The sequence below is a fragment of the Nilaparvata lugens genome, chromosome 9 (assembly GCF_014356525.2).
Source record: "Nilaparvata lugens isolate BPH chromosome 9, ASM1435652v1, whole genome shotgun sequence".
Taxonomy (NCBI): domain Eukaryota; kingdom Metazoa; phylum Arthropoda; class Insecta; order Hemiptera; family Delphacidae; genus Nilaparvata; species Nilaparvata lugens.
Genome location: NC_052512.1, coordinates 23,690,555 through 23,711,408, shown reverse-complemented (window position 1 = coordinate 23,711,408; position 20,854 = coordinate 23,690,555). Strand labels below are relative to the sequence as shown.

Here is a 20,854-nt window from a genome sequence, read left to right as displayed (position 1 = left end):
GTTTGATTTCAGATACCCAATTATCAGGCTTCAGATACAATTTGAACGAAAAAATTCGAATGGAGAAGATTAAGCATAGTTTAGTGTTTTAATTTCTCTAAATTCAAAATGTTCAGCTTATATATATTTTTGGACGAAAATTGAACTTGAACGTTTTGCAGAAGAAACATAACCTATTTTTTGGAAATTTTATTAATTTATCAAAATTTGGGAATAGAATAGATTTGGGCCAAGCCTGTTGTTCCTTCCTAATCATATTTTTTATATGATCTGTGATTCTGTCCACGAATAAATAAAATCGCTTTGCTCTGTTGCCAGATCGACTTTCAACAATGTAGGATTTATAGCTAATTAACAGGGAATTCAATCTTAATTATGAATATCCATTATGAAATTATTGAAAAATATGATTTCTGGTTCAATGAAGTATGATTGATTATTTTAAACAAGAATGGATAGTTAATATTACATAAATAAACCTGTATCAGCTACCGTCTACAGAAGACAGAGGATCGACAACTTTGTTCTCCATCTTTATCCACTGCCGCTATAACGTGAACCTCGCTATAGATATCTGAAAACATAATAACAAATCCACACACTATTCTCATTGAAGAGAATAGGTTGCGTTTTTGAATGCTTTATCTCAAACAAAGTAAATGGGTTAGAGAGATTTAGTTTTGACAGCATTGTTTAAATGGGGGAACATTGATGTTATTCATAAGAAATGCTGACAGATGGAATTGAATCTCACCAAAGAATTGCCACCAACCTCAATGGAAAACCTCAGAATGGGAAACGCGGTGACATTTTCATTCGTCTCTGGTTTTTCCACCCCTCTCCCACCACGGGAAAACCACTACCGGAAAAACCGAAGGCGGCTTATCTTCAGAGGAAACGTGCATGATACTAATCCATTGTAGAAGCGAACCTACCAGTGCTCGATTCGAAGCCCACGCCACCAGACAACCTTAAAATCTCAAGCTCTAGAGTATCTTATTTTATTATCGAGAATGTGATAAAATTTCACGACAACCTAGGATTTCAGCTGCAGAAAAAGAAGAGGAAGGAGGATGAGAAGGAATAGAAGGAGAAGGGGAAGAAGAAGAACAAGAGGAGGAACAAGATGATAGTGAGGAAGGAGGAATACAGATTTCAACTGCGAAGAAGTGCCTATCTGTTCGCTTTTTTATGCTCTTCCAAAACTACTGTAACAGAGAGGTTTATCTATCTACTCTTCTGCCAGCTCGTCTACTTTCCAAATTCTCCTTTCTCTCTCACTATCTCTCTGATACATTGAATGTAAACCCCTTCAAATGTGTCTAAATGTAAGGGTTGTGTGGTAGAGAGGACCTAGAGTCCAAACTCCGCCCTCAATGAAGACAATTATTCAACTAAATTCAATTCTCTCTCTTTATCTAGATTTTTTATCGACGGTTAAGTGCTGTAGGGGAGGGTATCCTCAATACCATCTCTGAGAATGGACTTCTTAAGGTCCAAACTTCACCGTTTAATGTGAAAACATCTCAGTAGTACCTTAACTTTCGCATATTTCATCATTTTTCTAGCTCAATATTATTGTAGAGCTCTTTAGTTTGATATGATTCATCATGTTGTTTTACTGCTACTGGTATATTTATTAATAATGCTAGAAAGTAAGTTGAATTTAGTTTTGTTGAACACAAGGAATCTGAATCTGAATCTCTTCTGCTCATTTTCTTGTCACCTTCCGTTCTATTCTTATTCCTCCTCCTTTAATTAATTCCAAGTTCAAAAATTCTTGGAAATTTCTTTATTTATACAGCGAAAGACAATAGCCGAGTGAAATCTCAATTTTATTGTTTCTTTTTGTTCATCTTTCCCTATCTCCTAATAAATTCTCCCACCTCTATTTCTTCTCTCGCGTATTAAATTTTTACTGTTATATTCTTTGTTCCTCATCACCATTGATTGTTTTCTTTGCTCTCTGTATACAACCTCCATCTACTTTGTTCTCATTATTTTTGCTGTGCAAGATATAATCCCTTGTCTTCTTCCTTTTTCGATCTAGATTTATCTTTTCGACCACCTTCAAAAACTCTATCACTGTGTCGTTGTCTATTACTGTGTCGTTGTCTATCACTGTGTCGTTGTCTATTACTGTGTCGTTGTCTATCACTGTGTCGTTGTCTATCACTGTGTAGTGATACGTTCTGGGTGCTCCATTTGAACTATTCAGTGGAGCTATTTGTTGAATAAACATTGAACGCGTTTACAAACGTTGTCAGGATACACAAACTCATTTAATTAAATGCATGTAAATCAATTACAATGGTAGTTTGAATCGGGGAGGACTCAGGTAAATTTGCGCCTAGGGTGCAATGCATATACGAGTGGAAAGTAAGACATTTCAAAAATGGAAATTACTGAGATATTGGAATTATTCAAATGCTAATTACTTGATGATTATTACTGAACAAAAATCCAAACTGAATGATGTAAATCATCGCGACGACTCCTGCTATTGCATATTGGCAACAAGGTAAACATCTAGATGGAAATCCTAATTTTTGAATAGTAGCGCTCATCGAATTTCGAATATTTGGAGTAGCAGAAGTCTTCGAGGTGATTTACAGCAGTTAGATTGAATTTCCGTTTAATGATAATTATTATTTCAAAAATACTCGTACATAGCAAATCATGGATGGAAAGAGGAAAAACTAGGAGTATTTTTGAAAAATCGCAAAGTAACTTTAACTGCCAGTCCACAAATAAGAGATTAACTTATTTGCGAGGCTGCAGAAAAATAGAGGTTCAGTAATCTTCTATCTCAGATGTTTTATTCAATATCTTAATAAATATCCGATAGTTCAGAAAGATACTGATTGAAATCCTGCGTACCAATGAATCTGGGGACCGGTTGCACAAAAGCCGGGTGAATTTTAACCTTGATTAATTTCACGAGAACCAATCACAGAAACCGTCTTTTCAAAAAACCTCCTCCGATTGGTTCTCGTGGAATTAATCATGGTTAAAATTTAACCGGCTTTTGTGCTACCGGGCCTAGTTCTGTTAGACGGTAGAAGAATACCATTATTTTTTCGAGAGTTTTCACACATTTGCAGTTCACACGCCCATAAAAACCAATGGTATTTTATTATCTGCTTAGTAGACTGTCGGAAATTCAATTTAACCGCGGTTTTGTGATATTATCGCTCAGCTCTCGTTTCAGAGATTACATTTGATGACTACACCTGACTGTGATAGAATTGGAAAGACTCACCTGCAACCAGACCTGAACCTTTGAATTATTGCAAAGAAAGAATACCATTCTTGCCAATGTGTACAAACTTTCACAAGAACTCATGGAATTCTTTTTCGCTCAGCAGAACACAAATTCATTGGACATCAACATACCAACAAAATTGATGGCCAAAATAAGATTCACGTATAATTTGGAACGTCTATAAAACTACAAAAAACAAAGAAGATTAACATTCATTCAAATTGAAGGGATCGTTTTTTATTATAAGAATTCTTAATCGAACATACTGAGTGCCGGTTGCACAAAAAGCGGATGAATTTTAACCGTGATTAATTCCACGAGAATCAATCAGAGAAGCCGTTTTATCAAGAAGGCCTTCTCTGATTGGTTCACGTGAAATTAATAACGGTTAAAATTTAACCGGCGTTTGTGCAACCGGGCCTGAGAGTGTTTTAAGTTTCAGTTTATAGCCTTGCGCACACAACCGCAAAACACATGATCACTACGGAAACGGGACTAGTAGTTCTGTGAACAGTGGACCTCGCGCTCAGTAAGTTACATTGACCTGTTGTTATGTTTTCTCAAAAATTAATAAATAACTTATCGATTTAAAATGTCTAGAAAAAATCCTAAATAGTCATAGAGCTTTCTGTCCTATCGTACCGTGACGTGTCATCCCGGAATGTGAGTGTGAGCGCTGTTAAGGTCTGGCTGCAACTGTCTACAACGTTGATGGAAAGATACATTTCCAAGATGTTCGATGTTTTTGAACGGGTAGTATTATAGTCAAATGTCTACTAACGTTGATGGAAAGATAAATTTTCAAGATGTTCGATGTTTTTGAACGGTTAGTATTATAGTCCACTAGACAGCTGATTTACGATGAATAATTCTATAGTCTGATTTTTACTCTAAAGCTGGCCACTGACGAGCGTTCCAACAAGCCAAATGGCACGGTAGCGTGCCATTGGAACGACGTGAATGGTGAATCGCGCTCGTATTTTGGTGGAGCGACGAGGCTCGATGGAATTCCAACCGGTTGAAAATCCATCGCGCCACGCCAAACCTACGTCACTCCAACTCCTCGTGAATGGGGAATCTCGATGGCATGCTGGAACGACGGAACGACCGTGAATGTGGAAACCTGTGGGTTGTCCCGTCTCAGTGCGTGTCAGACCGTTGACTTGGAAGGACAGATTGCTGTTTTGCTCTTGTTTTGATTGTTGTTTTGTTCTTGTGTTGTTGTGTTGTCATGAGTTCGAACCGGATTTTGTAATCTCTGTGATCGAGATGTACAGGGATCATACCTGTTGTGGAAAATACAGACCCTGGTTACCATGACAAGGTAAAAAGGAACGCTGCTCTGGAGATGATCCTTGAATTTTTTTAAAACTGTTGATCCCACAGCTACAAAAGATGTAGTTACTAAGAAGCTCAACTCGATGAGAGGCTCATTTCGGAAGGAAATTAATAAGGTTAGTTGTTATTATCAGGTTTCAGGAATAATTACTCCCAATCTCTGCGATGATATCGCTGTGATGAACTTCAGCTCTTCATAGTTCATCCCGGTGGCCAAGAAACGTAGAGTTGCAGCCAACCTCTCATGGGGAGTAATGCACTTGTCTCATGACTGTATCTTTCTTTGTAATCATCGGTGTTACCAAACGAAGTAAATGGTTGTAGGTATCTTCATCCATACGCAAATAATTCTTCCAGTCCGAAGGTTCGACACTAAGATCTTGAAATAAATTCAGATGCGTGTGATTCCGCCTATTCGAAAATAAACGTTTCACCCATTTCCGTTTGGGTTTTTTTCTTTTTACGTACAAACACACAGCTGTTGAAATCAGGAGAAGTTCCTCGTCCATACTTGATCACAAACCATCAACTACTGGAGTGATGGAATGGAGTGCTCGTGAATTGACCCACAAAATATTTACGGATTTGGATCGTTCCAGCTGGAGTGACATCGCGCCGCGCCACGCCGTTTGGAACGCTCGTCAGTGGCCAGCTTAATATTGGCGTATGAAGGAGACTCCTTTTTCCTTTTATATTATCATTGAAATGCAAAATTTCCAAAAACCTTGTATTTACGTCGACGCGCAATAATTTAAAAATGAACATACCTGTCAAATTTCATGAAAATCTATTACAGTGTTTCGCCGTAAATGCGCAACATAAAAACATATAAACATTTAAACATTAAAAGAAATGCCACCGTCGACTTGAATCTTAGACCTCTCTTCGCTCGGTCAATAAGCTCACTGCAGTTAAACAGATGACATTTTCGCAATCACCGTTGCTGTCATGTGATTCGCAGTAGTGTGCGAAAGGCTTGTCGCTGTCTTGCGAAATCGTGTAAGGAGTTCTCATTGATTTATACTCCAATTGGAAATTGATTTAACAAACCTTTCAAGTCATAAGTAATGAGATTTATGATTATCATGAATGATTTTTGATAAATCATAAATTATTACTCTCCAATCTTGATAAATCATTATGAACGGAGTAAACTTCAATAAGCGACAGTCATGAAAATTGAAAAACACAGTTTCATTTTTGTCACATCCACATTCATTATACTTTGGTACAGGACTGCACTTTCGTGTTGAAACCAACACATCTTCAGCTGGACGAAACTGTGTAACCTGGAAAATTACTCGCGATATTGCATTTTAATTATAAATTAAAAAGTTAAGAATTATTTATCCAGTACTACTTCAGTAATAAATGTGGACGTGACAAAAATGAAACTGTTTTTCCAATTATGAATAAGCTCTACAATATTATAAATTCTCTTTCAAAAAATTCTGTCAGTAAAGTAAATTCGTATGGCTTTTGTTGATGGGAAGTTCCTTGTGGAAAGGTCCCACCGCCTGAATATATAATTTAAGCCGTCAATGGGCCTTACGACTGTCATAAGTCGTAGTGTTCAGTCGGGACCGACAATTTTACGTGCTCATTCGATAACACGGGAGTGATCTGGTTAAAAAACTTTTGGTAATGAGAGGATTTGAGCCCGGGATCTCTTTGCTATCTAAATGATAACAGTTATCTAAATGAAAAACAATATTTCATCCATTCATTTTCATTTATATCTGTAGTTCTTGTATTTTATTGTCTTCTGGTTTACAAATAGTATATTCTTTGAAAATATATTATCCATTTGGTTCTGTTATTTTTTGAGTTTTTGAACATCGGTTGTTGTCTAACGGTTCCCATGACCATATTTGGACTACCTGGGCGTGTCTTGTCTTGTCAGCCAATGACAGTGAAGCTCGGAGTGCCTCTATTGACCGACAACTTATGACCAATCTTAGTGCTCCACCCACTCCTGTTCATTGTTTAACCTTTCAGGTAACTAGTATTCATTGATAGTGTAGCTAGTATTTCAAATAGTTTTAGTAAACAAATGGTTTAAACAGAATCGAATAGTTGTCAATATTTATGTTCCACATTCCATATTTCATTGGATTGAATTGGAAAAATTCAGACTGGTTGCACGAAAATCACATTTAAGCCTTTCGTCTGCGAATCGCATGATGGTGACGGCAACGATTTCAAACCATGGATTGGAAACTGTCCCGATCCCTTCGGCGTCATGCCTTTTGCAGTGGCGTGCCTGTAGGTTTAACCATAGAGAGAAGATACTGTTAAACTTGTTTCTTCTTCAGCCTCCCTCAATGACGACATCTAACGGAAGCGATGCGAGAAGACTGATTACCGACGCGAATGACGTCATTGTGCGGTGGTTGAATTTGAAAGACGACGTCCATCTGACCTAGACTTCCAGATAAACCGTCGAATATTACAAATGAATATCCAAAGAGAGATGAATATTAATCAATCTTTGGAGAGAAATCATAAATATTCATACATAAATCTTCAAATACTTTATCTGTTTCCTACTTTTGTTGAAGTCTACAGTCTAAAAACAGTCTGCACTGTTTTCTACTGAATAAATCTTCGAATGAATAATTTTAATAAGATCGACAATGATTTCATAGAGCTAACAGCTTATCGATTAAAAGAACTAAGCTTCCAAAGAGTCCTACTGACTACCAATATACATGAAGATTCAAAATTCATAGAAGTAGAATGTTCTCATCAAAGGATTCAACATTGAAAAATAATAAGATTTCTTTCTACGTATGTAGTAAACAATATTAGAAATTTCATAGAATATGGATAATATTAGGAAGTAGATGAACAAGTACAAACTAACAACTTTGGCTGAAATATTATTTTAGTAGTAGTTTTAGTATTAGTTTAGTAAATAGTAGTTTTGGCAGCATGGTTGAATTTAAAAATTCAAAGGATATAAATTTCTCAAGAGGAGAGTATTCAAGATTCTTTATTTCTCGCACATTGTAGTTATCAACAATATGTCAACAATCCCAAATAGTGTTTGTTGTTGAAAATGATTGTTGTTCGAAACATACTATTGTTTTAGATTGTCAGTTGGGAATTTTAATCCATTTAAAAAGTGACTGGTCAAATTGGTACGCTTCAAATGAGCAGTGATTTATATATCTAGACGAATCCATTGATATGAAATAGGAATACTTGTATGTTTACTGATGCTGTAAGTTATACAGAAACTTGTAAATATGGTTTGTTGATGAGAGGTTTAAGATATAAATACCGTATTATAAATAATTATTAAGTAGCAAGAAGCATGAAAAAATACATGAAGTGTTGAAGCGAGTTTGTGCAGAAGAAAATGAATTTGGAATGAATAAGAAAAAAATATGATAAAGTACTGAATAAATTCAAGAGGAATAGAGGGAGAAAAGGATGCAGTGTGAATGAAGGATGAATGAGAAAAAATGATAAAGTGGGAAATACACATACAAATAGGAAATTTCAATTGAACATGGAATGATATGCATAGTTGATCATAGAAGGACAATAAAATGTCACATAAATGCTTGAGAAAAAATGGTTATGAACTTTATGAATAGAATAGGTTGAGTCTGAGACTCGGTTTCTAGGATACTCATTAAATTTGATGGACACTCAAACCTATAGCTCAGACCTACAACCTTAACTTAGACTCAATATTATATTCATGGATTTGGGCGCGGTTTCTAGAACACTTATCAAATTCTTCGAACCATGTTGTGATGGTTCATTTGATTCAATATGTGTTCTGGAAGCCAGGTATTGGAGATGTTTTAAATTTAAAGAGTTTTCTAGAAACCAGGCCTTGATGATCAATATTAGATTCAATATGTTTCCTTGGAATCAAGAAATAGAATAAGTTGATACTCTTTCATAATTTGTCAACTGATTATGAAACATTTCCTATAGAATTTGGATTGCTACATAATATTTTCACAGGATTTGAATATTTAATATGGAATAAGATTTTACTGTGATCAATCAACACTTTTCGAGAAGAATAATTCAATTACTCAAACCAAATCCTAAATCATGATTAACAAGTTTAACAAGATCATTAATGATAGAAAAATTCTCTAAAATGAGTTTGATTACTCAAACCAAATCCTAAATCATGATTAACAAGTTTAACAAGATCATTAATGATAGAAAAATTCTCTAAAATGAGTTTGAAAACTTGATCTAACAAGATAATGATAAATCAACACTTCTCGAGAAGAATAATTCAGTTACTCAAACCAAATCCCAAATCATGATTAACAAGATTAACAAAATTATTAATGATAGAGAAAAATTTTTATGAGTTTGAAAAATTGATCTAACAATGGGAGACTCTCACTGGATGAGTTTGTAACTTTCACATAGTTAGAACATATTTCCTGATATCAATATGAAAATTATAGAATCAATACATGGAAATCTCCATAGATGAGGAGAAAATGATTTAAAACTCTTGATGGAAACTTTCTCATTGGATGCAGTAAGACTTTGGATACTCTAAGTAGGGATGAAAATTAAAACAGTGAAATCCCTGAACATAATGCCAAACTCAACACTTATTATTCAGACTTTGAAAATTTGTCTTTCCTTCTTTAAGGCTACTTCTGCATATAATAAAAAATATAAATCCGAGTACCCTTTTGAATCATTTCGTCACAACATGTTTTAGCTGTTGATGCCATTTTCAACTCAAATGTCAAATAAAAATAATTGACTTGAAAATGACATTAGCAGCCGAAACATGTTGCGACGAAATAATTTAAAAGGGTAATCGGATTTATATTGAAACTTTTATGAGTTCCCTTTATCAGTATATTCTCATTATTGATGATACAGAAGAGACTGAATTTCCTGACTTGTTCAGCTTGAAACTCGATCCATTCATGGATACAGTTGATGAGATTTGGTTTGAGCTATGAATGTAATGATTCATTTCCAATTTTATCGTAATTTGAATGTCAATTTGAATAGGAGAGATATTTTGTTGAGACTTTCCAATATGAAATTCTAATCCGATATCAATAAATATTCAGAGTTGTGACCTACCTTTCGCACTGCCTTAACGTCCATGAGGCTATAATCCATAAGGATACCATAAACACTAAAAGGACTGTACCGGGGCAGATCGTCATCAGAGTCTTCAATACAAAACTGTAACAGAATTGAAGATCAACAGTTAGTTATCATTATCATTATATTCCTACCTGAATGAAAAAAAATTGGAGTTTCAGATTTGGGATAACATTAATGTGTCGATTGAGTAAAAACTAGAATCCAGTGACTAGGAGCTATAGTCAACCGCACGAGAATAGTCCAATGGAAATTGGGATGACTGAGTATTTTTTGAACCTCCTCGCACCAATAGACGATGTCAATAATTCGTCACAATATAATAGAAACTAACTGGCCCGGCGAACTTCGTATCGCCAAATAGTTAATGCATCTCATGACAAACTTTAGCTGGATGCACACCTGAGGAGGCGCGATGCAGAATTTTGCATCCAGGTGCTTCTTGCTTATTGGTTTGAATCGGGCATGGCGTGGAACGGTGTGATATACATCAGTATGAACGGTAAGGCAATCTCCATCAGATCAACACTTTGTATCACCAAGCCGCGCCTCCTCAGGTGTGCATAGCCTTTTAGCCTAATCTGATGCATCACTACATTTCTATGAAAATTATCCAACAATCAGTATTTACATTTATATCCCAATATGGACTTCCTTTGTGCTTAGTTATATATTTATTTCATAACTTTCTAAAAATCAATTAATTCTAAACATGGAATACAGCACAATTATTCGAAACAGAGCAATCTCTTTAGAGCATGTAAGTCTTTAACCTGAGGCCGCACTGCTGAATGAGGTACACACAGAACAGTCATTTTGTTTTTATTCGGGGCGTTTAGAATTAAATACATGGGCGGTTATGGAGCAGCACACACTCTTGTTTACTATCTACCGACGACTGTTGGATGACGCAATGATTATAACAGCTGATTTTTATTTCTGTGTGTGGCCAGCTCACAAATCTTCTCCCATAAGGATTGCATGTAAACTTTGAAGGACCGTACAGAAGAGTCCTGCAGTTGGATTATACATTTGTTAGGCCATAAACCTAGTCCTGAACATAACGAACACAACTAAAAAAATCATCAAATTCGGTGCATACATAAAAATGTTAACAAATGTCAAAATTTGAGGCTCGAATTTTATTTATATAGATATAGATAGATTCTCATTTGTAATCAGCTGTGAACAACGTTGATCAACTCTTCAACTCTATTAAACTCTATTTTACAACGTTATACTCATCTGTTCCAATTCCTATCGGACTATTTTCGTGATATCTTTTATCTATCACAATTTATTCTTCATTTAGAACTCCAGGATATACCATTTAGTGTTGACCTAATTTCAAATTCACATTCTCTTCAATTTTAAGATCCGGAAATCGTCTGGAATCTTAAATCACGCAACAGCAGAAATACGTTTGCAGACAGACGGAGAGAGAATCAAAACTCTGCATGCAGACGTTAGCAGATATAACATGCACAGTCAGACGGACGTCTGTCGGATCCAACATTGGAACCCCGTTATTTTTTTTTCCACTGAGGAGTAAGATAGCTGAAAGTATGAAATGATACAGATAGTACATAATGAAAAAGAGGGATGGAAATTGGATAAGGAGAAGGAGGGGCGGACTGAGATGTAAGGAAGAAAGCACGAAGGGGCAGATTGGAAAGCAGGAGAAGGGTGGGAGGAGGTGGAAAGGATCATGAGAAGAAAGAGGAGGAGGAAAATTAGAATACAGATAGTAGTAGTAGAAGAAGAAGAAGAAGAAGAAGAAGAAGAAGAAGAAGAAGAAGAAGAAGAAGAAGAAGAAGAAGAGAAGAAGAAGAAGAAGAAGAAGGAGAAGAAGAAGGGAGGATGAAGAAGAAGGGGAAGAAGAGAAATGATTGTTGAAATTAGTTGAAACTAACCGTGTATTGAAGTTGATGCGATTGAGTGCCCCTATACTCCTGGACGATGCATCAGTGAATAGCTTACTATGCAACAACATGACCCTGCATATGAGGTACAGTCTGAGGAACATGGGGAGTGAGAGGGCGACATCGTAGGGCACCCATCTGGACCCTATGTCGCCGCCCTTGTTGGCCAGCTTGGTCGTCCACAGGAAGTAGTATTGGCCGGGGATCGGATGCACCGCACAAATCGCCAACTCCATGCTGATCTGCGAAATGCGCTGCCACGTCATTGCGATGCGCCAATCGTCTGCGCAGTTGTCGATCATGAATAGCTGCAACAACACAAGCAAAACTGTTTACAGATAGACCAAGAATCGGTTGAAATAAATAATAATAATAATAATAATAATATATTTATTACCATTTGATTTACAATAAACATTGGTCATTGTCACAAGTATACAATCAACAATACAAAAGTCTACACAGCTGAAACACAATTCAGAATTGAGAATTACATTGAAAAGACATTGTAGAGATGTTGGCCAGAGTTAAAAATCGGGTGTGGCGCACTCACACAACTTTCCTTGCCGTTATGAAAATTGATCACCTGACGCTAGTGTTCCCGCACATCTCAAGTCTAATATTCAAAGATCTGAGCCAGCTGGTGACAGTACAATAACGCTGGAGACACACGAGGTCAGTTATATCTTCATAGTGAATTGTTTATAGAATCAACAGTTGCCAACAGAATAATAACAATTATTATTCAATGTTTTGATTGCAATTGAATAATACCATTTTCTCGAATTTCGAGCTTATTTTCAATTTTAGGTAAAAATAATACTGAACATTAATTGTAGAGATTTTTAAGCTCAATCTTCTCCACATGATTTTTTTTTGTTTAAATTGTATCTGAAGCCTGATAATTGGAAATCTAGAATCAAACTGAATCAAACTTTGCATTGACGCCTCGGAGCTCCTGAAATTTTTACAGGTATGGGACTTGTGGCAGTTGATAGAGCTTATCAATGACTGACTATATTAGGTATAAATTTGATAAAAATCGTTTGAGCTTTTTTTGAGAAAATCGAGAAAAACCCTGTTCTTGACAACATTTTCGCCATTTTCGCCGCCATCTTGAATTGCATTTGATTGAAATTGTTCGTAACGGATCCTTATTGTGTATAGGACCTTGAGTTCCAAATCTCAAGTCATTCCGTTGATTGGGAGATGAGATATCGTGTACACAGACATACACACACACATATTATGCAGACCAATACCCAAAACCCACTTTTTTCTACTCAGGGGACCTTGAAACGTATAGAAATTTAGAAATTGGTGTACCTTGAAATTTTTCGGAAAGCAATTCTTTCCTTACGTATGTATTACCATAGGTAATACCATAGTTAAGAGAAGTATTGCTTTCCTGAAAAAAGGGCAAGGAAAGTAAAAAGTAAATTCATATGGTTTTTGTTAGTGGGGAGTCCCTTGCAGGAAGGTCCCACCTCACCTGGATATATAATTCAAGCCGTCAATGGGATTACGACTGTCTTACTTCAGCCGGGACTGACAGTTCAACGTGCCAATCCGATAACACGGGAGTGATCTGGTTAAAAAACATTTGGTAATGATGGGGTTTGAACCCGGAATGTCCTTGCTGCTATGCAAGCTTTCTATTCACCAGACCACGAATCACTCCAGGTCAGTGCTGTGCTAGGCCTTCCATTATGAGATGAACAGATTCCATTATTTACCGAGCGAAGTGATGTCCAAGATTCAAGTCGACGGTTTTGCATTCATCTTCATGTTCATATCTTGCGCATTTACGGCGAAACACGGTAATATAGATTTTCATGAAATTTGACAGGTATGTTCCTTTTTAAATTGCGTGTCGACGTATAAACAAGGTTTTTGGAAATTTTGTATTGCAAGGATAATATAAAAGGAAAAAGAGCCTCCTTCATATGCCAATATTAGAGTAAAAATCAGTCTATAGAATCATTCATCATAAATCAGCTGTCGAGTGGATTATAAATTGCATGCAATGACGCATGCTATTCAATATCTCAATGTAACTTAGTGAGAAAACAGCTGTTGTGTCGAATATTAATCGCATGCAGTGAGGCATGCAATTGATAACTTGAAGTAATTTAGCATAGTATTTTCTCCCCACTTTTCTCTGCATTCAACTCGATAAGATATTGATGATAGTAGCATAATATAGCTCTTTATATGAAATTATTAGCATTGTCGATACAACAACCCAAACAGCCATTAGTCGTTTATACACTGATATCTCGCCGATACGACAGGACAGGACAAAATTTACTCTGATTGAAGAGACTGTGATTTATAACTGCGGGAGGTCTACTGTTCACAGAACTACTAGTACAGAAGATGTGGGCAAGTGTGTACGCTGCAGACTTTTCCCTATCTATTCTTGTGCAATATTTAGGCCGGATTTCACCAGGAACTGAACATGCCATTGGAGGGAGCTTAAACTTCAGTTAGCCCTTAACTGACAAAAACGGATTTCACCACACGCCGTTAGAGCTACTTTTGACTAACTTGACGTTAACTAACTGGCCCAATCTTGACCAGTTAACCTCTATTATCTTTCATTGAAGAAACATATGGCAATATGGCAGAGGTTTGTTTACTGTTGAGGCGAAAGTCATGAGTTGACAACAGTCAGATTTTATAAGGCCATCATAAAGTTATCAGTCTTATGTCATTTTTACTTTCCTTGCCCTATTACCATAGGTAAGGAAAGTAAAATTAAGGTACCCCAAATTGTAAATATCTATACGTTTCAAGGTCTCCTGAGTCCAAAAAAGTGGTTTTTGGGTATTGGTCTGTATGTGTGTGTGTGTGTGTGTATGAGTGTATGTGCGTCTGCGTACACGATATCTCATCTCCCAATAAACAGAATGACTTGAAATTTGGAACTTAAGGTCCTTTCCCTATGAGGATCCGAAACGAACATTTTCGAACAAATCCAATTCAAGATGGCGGCTAAAATGGCGAAAATGTTGTCAAAAACAGGGTTTTTCTCGATTTTCTCGAAAACGGCTCCAACGATTTTGATCAAATTTATACCTAAAATAGTCATCGATAATCTATTTATTTATAAAATAGTTATTAATAAGCTCTATTAACTGCCATAAGTCCCATATCTGTAAAAATTTCAGGAGCTCCGCCCCATCAATGCAAAGTGTGATTTTGGATTCCCAATAATCAGGCTTCAGATACAATTGGAACAAAGAATTTCAAGTGGAAAGATTGAGCATAAAAATATCTACAATTAATGTTCAGTGACGTTTCCACCAAAAATTGAAAATAAGCTCAAAATTCGAGAAAATGTGTTTATTCAATAATGCAAACTGTTGGCAACAGTTGATTCTATCAAATCATCCACTATGAAGAGATAGCAGACTTCGTGTGTCTCCAACGTTATTGTCTTGTCACATACTGGCAGATCTTTGAATAGTAGACTTGAAATGCGCGTGTACACTAGCGTCAGGTGTTCAATTTTCATAACGGCAAGGAAAGTTGTGTAAGTGCGCCACACCAGATTTTTACTTTCCTTGCCCTATTACCATAGGGTGTGTGTGTGTGTGGTGTGTGGTGTGTGTGTGTGTGTGTGTGTGTGTGTGGTGTGTGTGTGTGTGTGTGTGTGTGTGTGTGTGTGTGTGTGTGTGTGTGTATGTGTATTAGTGTATGTGCGTCTGTGTACACGATATCTCATATCCCAATTAACTGAATGACTTGAAATTTGGAACTTAAGGTCCTTTCACTATAAGGATCAGACACGAACAATTTCGATCAAATGCAATTCAAGATGGCGGCTAAAATGGCGAAAATGTTGTCAAAAACAGGGTTTTTCGGGATTTTCTTGGAAATGGCTCCATCGATTTTGATCAAATTCATACCTAAAATAGTCATCGATAAGCTCTATCAACTGCCACAAGTCCCATATCTGTAAAAATCTCGGGAGCCCCGCCCCATCAATGCAAAGTTCAATTTTAGATTCCCAATTATCAGGCTTCAGATACAATTTAAACAACAAAATCAAGTGGAGTAGATTGAGCATGAAAACCTCTACAATTGATGTCCAGTAACATTTCCACCCAAAATTGAAAATAAGCTTTAAATTCGAGAAAATGTGATTATTCAATTGTAAATTATTGTTGATTCTATTAAATCATTCACTATGAAGAGATAGCAGACCTCATGTGTGTCTCCAGCGTTATTGCCCTGTCACCAGCGCTGGCTTGAATCTTTGAATTGTAGACTTGAGATGCGCGGGAACACTAGCGTCAGGTGATCAATTTTCATTGTCAGATTTTTCTTTTTTGCGGCTGATGCCCACATGAGCTTTCTGCTTGCGCGAGGGTGATGAAAAATTATTATTCGCAGACGGCGAGATTCGAACCCACGACCTAGTCGGTGCTAGCAGACTATAGTTTGTGAAGCTTCAGACCACTAGTCTATCTGATCGGCTATTTATGAACATTATTGTCCAAAAATACTGCAAGAAAATATTTATAAGAAGATAAGTAGACCTCGCGCCCAGTATATTACATTGACCTGTTGTTATGTTCCTCAAAAATTGATAAATAATTTATCAATTTAAAATATCTAGAAAAAAGTAAAAAAAAAACATAGCGCTTTCTGTCCTATCGTACCGTGACGTGTCATCACAGAATGAGTGTGAGCGCTGTTATCAGGTCTGGCTACCGTCGATACGCCAATCCAATCAACCCATCAGAGAGCATTCAGTGTTGTCGTGTTTGCGAATAATCGGTGTGTTGGAATTAACAAAATAAACTACCATAATGCTGATTTCATACAAACTTCATCTCTCACTTTTCATGATTATATAAATCAATTTCTTTTCAATAATATTTGTTGCAATTCTAATCATCAGATTGAAAAAAAAATGTTTTCTATCAATAACTCCAAACTCCAAACTAGAATCATGGCCTCAGCTTATGGAAAGACAAAGTTAGTAGACAATATTGTCTACTAACGGTGATGGAAAGATACATTTTCAAAATGTTCGATGTTTTTGAATGGCTAGTATTATAGTCTACTAGACAGCTGATTTATGACGAGTAATTCTAAAGTCTGATTTTTACGGTAATATTATTGGCGTTCAAAGGAGACTCGAATCTTAGACCTACCTCACTGCGCTCAGTCAATTAGTTCTAGAGGTATAGCTCCATTTTGAATCAATGGACGCTTTTTGAAAAAGGAGATCAAAATATCCCTTTCAAAAAAATCATACGCTGACGTATAGTCAAACTGTATAAGTATAAACATAACCTAAAGGATAATGAAACTTTCAGGTTGAAAGGTAAATGGAAGGTTAGGGGGTTGGGTCTTTGCTCTCAAATGGCAATATACTGATATTATTCCAAGTTTGAAGATAATTATCGAAAAGCAGAAAGCTTGCATTTTGCATCTGGGAACATGATTGTTTTATATAGTTTGGCTTCACGTCACCGTATGAGTTTCAGGGATGCAATATTCTGCCTACCCTATATAAACCCATCTATTAGTGATGCTGATTAGAAACATTATCATGGTAGGCGGCTCGTTGTCCACTCAATCTCTAATTTTCTGCCTCTAATTATAGGCTCTGTACTAATACCCGGCTGCATTACCCAACCTGATATCCATCAAAGACTGGAAACTGTGCTTGTAGGTAGTGAGGAGGGAATATCCACTGTTTGGTGTTGTGGTTTTCTCGTTCCAGGACATAATTTGTTCCCTGCTGAGACATAATGCTCCCCTGAGGCTCTCAAATTAATAAGCAAATTAACTAGTAACCCCCTGGATTGGAGAACTCGCTCAGGAACTGTTAACAATTTTAAGCAGGTAAAGGAGACTGGGAAAAGACCGAAAAGGGGAAGACAGAGATAAGAGGAAATAAACGAGTGACCCACTGGGTTGGAGAACTCGATCAAGAACTGTTGTATTGTAATTTTTGAAACCTGCAACCTCTCATTATACAGAGTTGATAAAAATTATGAAAAAAGCTAAATATTTCTCTTGAAAGAATAATTTGACTGTAGGTTTCATTGGGGATCCTACTCTGTCGCTTCAACATCTTTGTCCCTCATATGAATCCAAATTCATTCTTTTAAATGAGAAGGTGGTCATGTAATACATGATTTCGATAAAAAATTCCAAGAGGAAATAATAATGGCGAAAACCACACATTTATATTTAAATCCGTATCAGTTTATGATGTTTTGAAACATATGATGTTTTCAAGTGACTTTTCCTTGTTGAGAATCTCTATCTAGTGAGATTCTTTAGAAAAATCTGCTCTAGATTGCAAGGGAATTCAAGATTCTTGCCAGTTCCGGGAAAATGCTTGTAATACAAAATACAGAAGTTAATTAAACGTAGTGCTGTTTAGTAGGAGTCTCTTCATATTGTCAGCATTCCTTGTAAGTAACATCTTGACTTCCCATTCGAACAGTTTGAAGTGCATTCCACTAAGAAAGTCTCTGTTGCTATGTTATGCATGAAAATTCCAGGCAAAGATTTTCCACTTCTCCCTGCCGCTTCACACTGTTTCTCCTCCCTCCTCCTTATCTCTCTTCTTCTTCTTCTTCTTCTTCCTCTTCTTCTTCTTCTTCTTCTTACTCTTCTTCTTCTTCTCCTTCTTCTTCTCATTCTCCTTCTCTCTCCTTCTCCTTATTCTTCTTCTCCCTGCTTCTTCCTCCACTTCTCCTTATTCTTTTCTCTCCTTCCACTTCCTCTTCTTCTTCTCCTCCCTCCTTCTTCCTCCACTTCTTCTTCTTCTTTTCTCTCCTTCAACATCCTCTTCTTCTTCTCCTCCATCCTTCTTCTTCTTCCTCTTCTCCATCCTCTTCTCGTTCCTCTTCTCCTTCTTCTTCTTCTTCTTCTTTTCCCCTCCGTTTCCTCTTTTTCTTCATCTTCTGCTCCTTTCCCTCCTCCTCCTTCTTCCTCCTCTTTTTCTTTTTCCCCCAATCTGCACGCCTCTACTTTTTCATTAGTGCTCCAAGAGAAACATGTAGGCTATGTACAGTATGAACATTATCTCATATACATCCTTAAACTCTATATACTGCCTCGATATCTACATGCTTCAATGTATGCTTATATGCACATGTTTCAATGGAACTGTATTTGCTCCTCCATGTATCCAGGCGTACATAAGTTATGCAACGTCCAATTGCAATCTCTTGGACAAATGTTGTGAATTGCTCACTGTAGTTGCTTGTTAGCCTCACTGTATTTGGAATCAATCACGAATGGAGAGGAAATATGCTGAAGGGGAATTGGAAGATCAAGAACGAGAAGTAAGGGAGTAGGAAGTAGGAAAACTTCAAAGAGAAGAAAAAATTGAGTTTATCAGAGCTTGACAATGGTGTAATAACCGAAACCGGTCTTTCTAATTTCAATAAATCAGTGGTTTTTTGACAATATCTTAGTCTTTTTCATTCAATAAGGAGAAAAAATTTAAACAAGTGACCCCTTGGGTCGGAGAACTCGCTTAAGAACGGTTGTAATTACTAAATTCTGCAACATTGAATTATACAGAGGAGGTTAAAATTGTGGGAACAGAATATTTTTATATTTAGTGAATATTTCACTGAATATTTTCTCCTAGAAGAATAATTTGACAGTAAGTTTCATCGAGGATCCTATTTAAAATGGAATATTACTCTCCAAAAATCTCTGTCCCTTCGACATCTTTGTCCCTAATATGAATCCAAATTCATTTTTCAAATGAGAAGGTGGTCTTGTGCTACATAATTCCGAAACAGAGTTTCAAGAGGAAATGGACGGTTGTGGGTTTCAAAAAGTCTTAAAAGTTGTGGGTTCCAAAGATTATAATACAACAGTTCATGAGCGAGCTCTCAAACCCAGGGGGTGACTAGTATTATTTTTTTTCTCGACTGGGTAAATTCACAGGAAACACCCCCGTGACAAAAACCCCAATATGTGACGAAGATTTAGCCGAGACTGTGGTTGATAATACAACAGTTCATGAGCGAGCACTCAAACCCAGGGGGTCACTAGTATTATTTTTTTCTCGACTGGGTAAATTCACGGGAAACACCCCCGTGACAAAAACCCCAATATGTGACGAAGATTTAGCCGAGACTGTGATTGAAAATACAATAGTTCATGAGCGAGCTCTCAAACCCAGGGGGTCACTAGTATTCTTTTTTTCTCGACTGGGTAAATTCATGGGAAACACCCCCGTGACGAAAACCCCAATATGTGATGAAGATTTAGCCGAGACTGTGATTGATAATACAATAGTTCATGAGCGAGCTCTCAAACCCAGGGTGTCACTAGTATTCTTTTTTTCTCGACTGGGTAAATTCATGGGAAACACCCCCGTGACGAAAACCACAATAATCATGTGACGAAGATTTAGCCGTGACTGTGACTGATAAAGGCATCATCTAATCCAATAACATTATGTCCATGTAAGTTTCCAGCATTTTGCCAAAAGTCCAAGTGATCATTTAGTGCGATTCACTCCAAACTGTCAGCTTCCCTCAAATTTGGTACTGAAGCTTCTCATTAAACTAATGCTGACAATCCAAGGGCATCTAACTCGATAACGCCTTACCCAAGTCGAGTCTATTGAATTATCTCAAGACCGATGGCTTTCTAACTTGAAGTTTCATCAGGAAAATTTGTCAAATCTGTCACCGAAAGTTGTGAACCATCAGAAAACTGGAGAAGCTTCCCAAAAAAGTGATAATCTGATAGATTTCAAGAAGCTAGGGACACATTTGGAAAATTAACATTGGAAGATCAATTACAAAAAGTCAGAGAGGACCAGGAAGTAGGAAGAGTGCAAGTAGGAGAGAAAAGGGAAATGAATAAGACTAAGATTGATAAGTAGAGGATGAGGATGAAAAAACGAGAAAGAAGAGGACAATAGAGAAGAAGAGGAAGAAGATGAACTTCATGAAAATAAGGTGTTTGAGAGAGGAGTAAAATATTGCCCCAGGAACTCCAAGACAACAGAGGAAACGGAGTGCCACAATTTGGGCGTTCTCTATTCCGTGAAGTCTGGGAAAGAAAGTTGAAAAATATTATATTTATGAAATAACATCATAGTACCCTTTTTACTTTCCTTACCCTATTACCATAGGTAAGGAAAGTATTGCTTTCCAAAAAAAATTAAGGTACCCAATTTGTAAATTTCTAGGTCTAGAAATTTCTACGT

General features: G+C 36.7%; 1 protein-coding gene across 2 annotated transcripts in view; it reads right to left on the bottom strand.

The window, feature by feature from the left end:
• LOC111057732 (small conductance calcium-activated potassium channel protein) overlaps positions 1-20,854 on the bottom strand; it is a 357,428-nt gene that overhangs the window by 53,284 nt on the left and 283,290 nt on the right. For both annotated transcript variants that reach the window (XM_039435643.1, XM_039435644.1), the window contains 2 exons: positions 11,632-11,948; positions 9,695-9,799 (listed from right to left, as the gene is read on the bottom strand). In XM_039435643.1, coding sequence (XP_039291577.1) covers positions 9,695-9,799; positions 11,632-11,948 — 422 coding nt within the window. The remainder of the gene's footprint in view (positions 1-9,694; positions 9,800-11,631; positions 11,949-20,854) is intronic.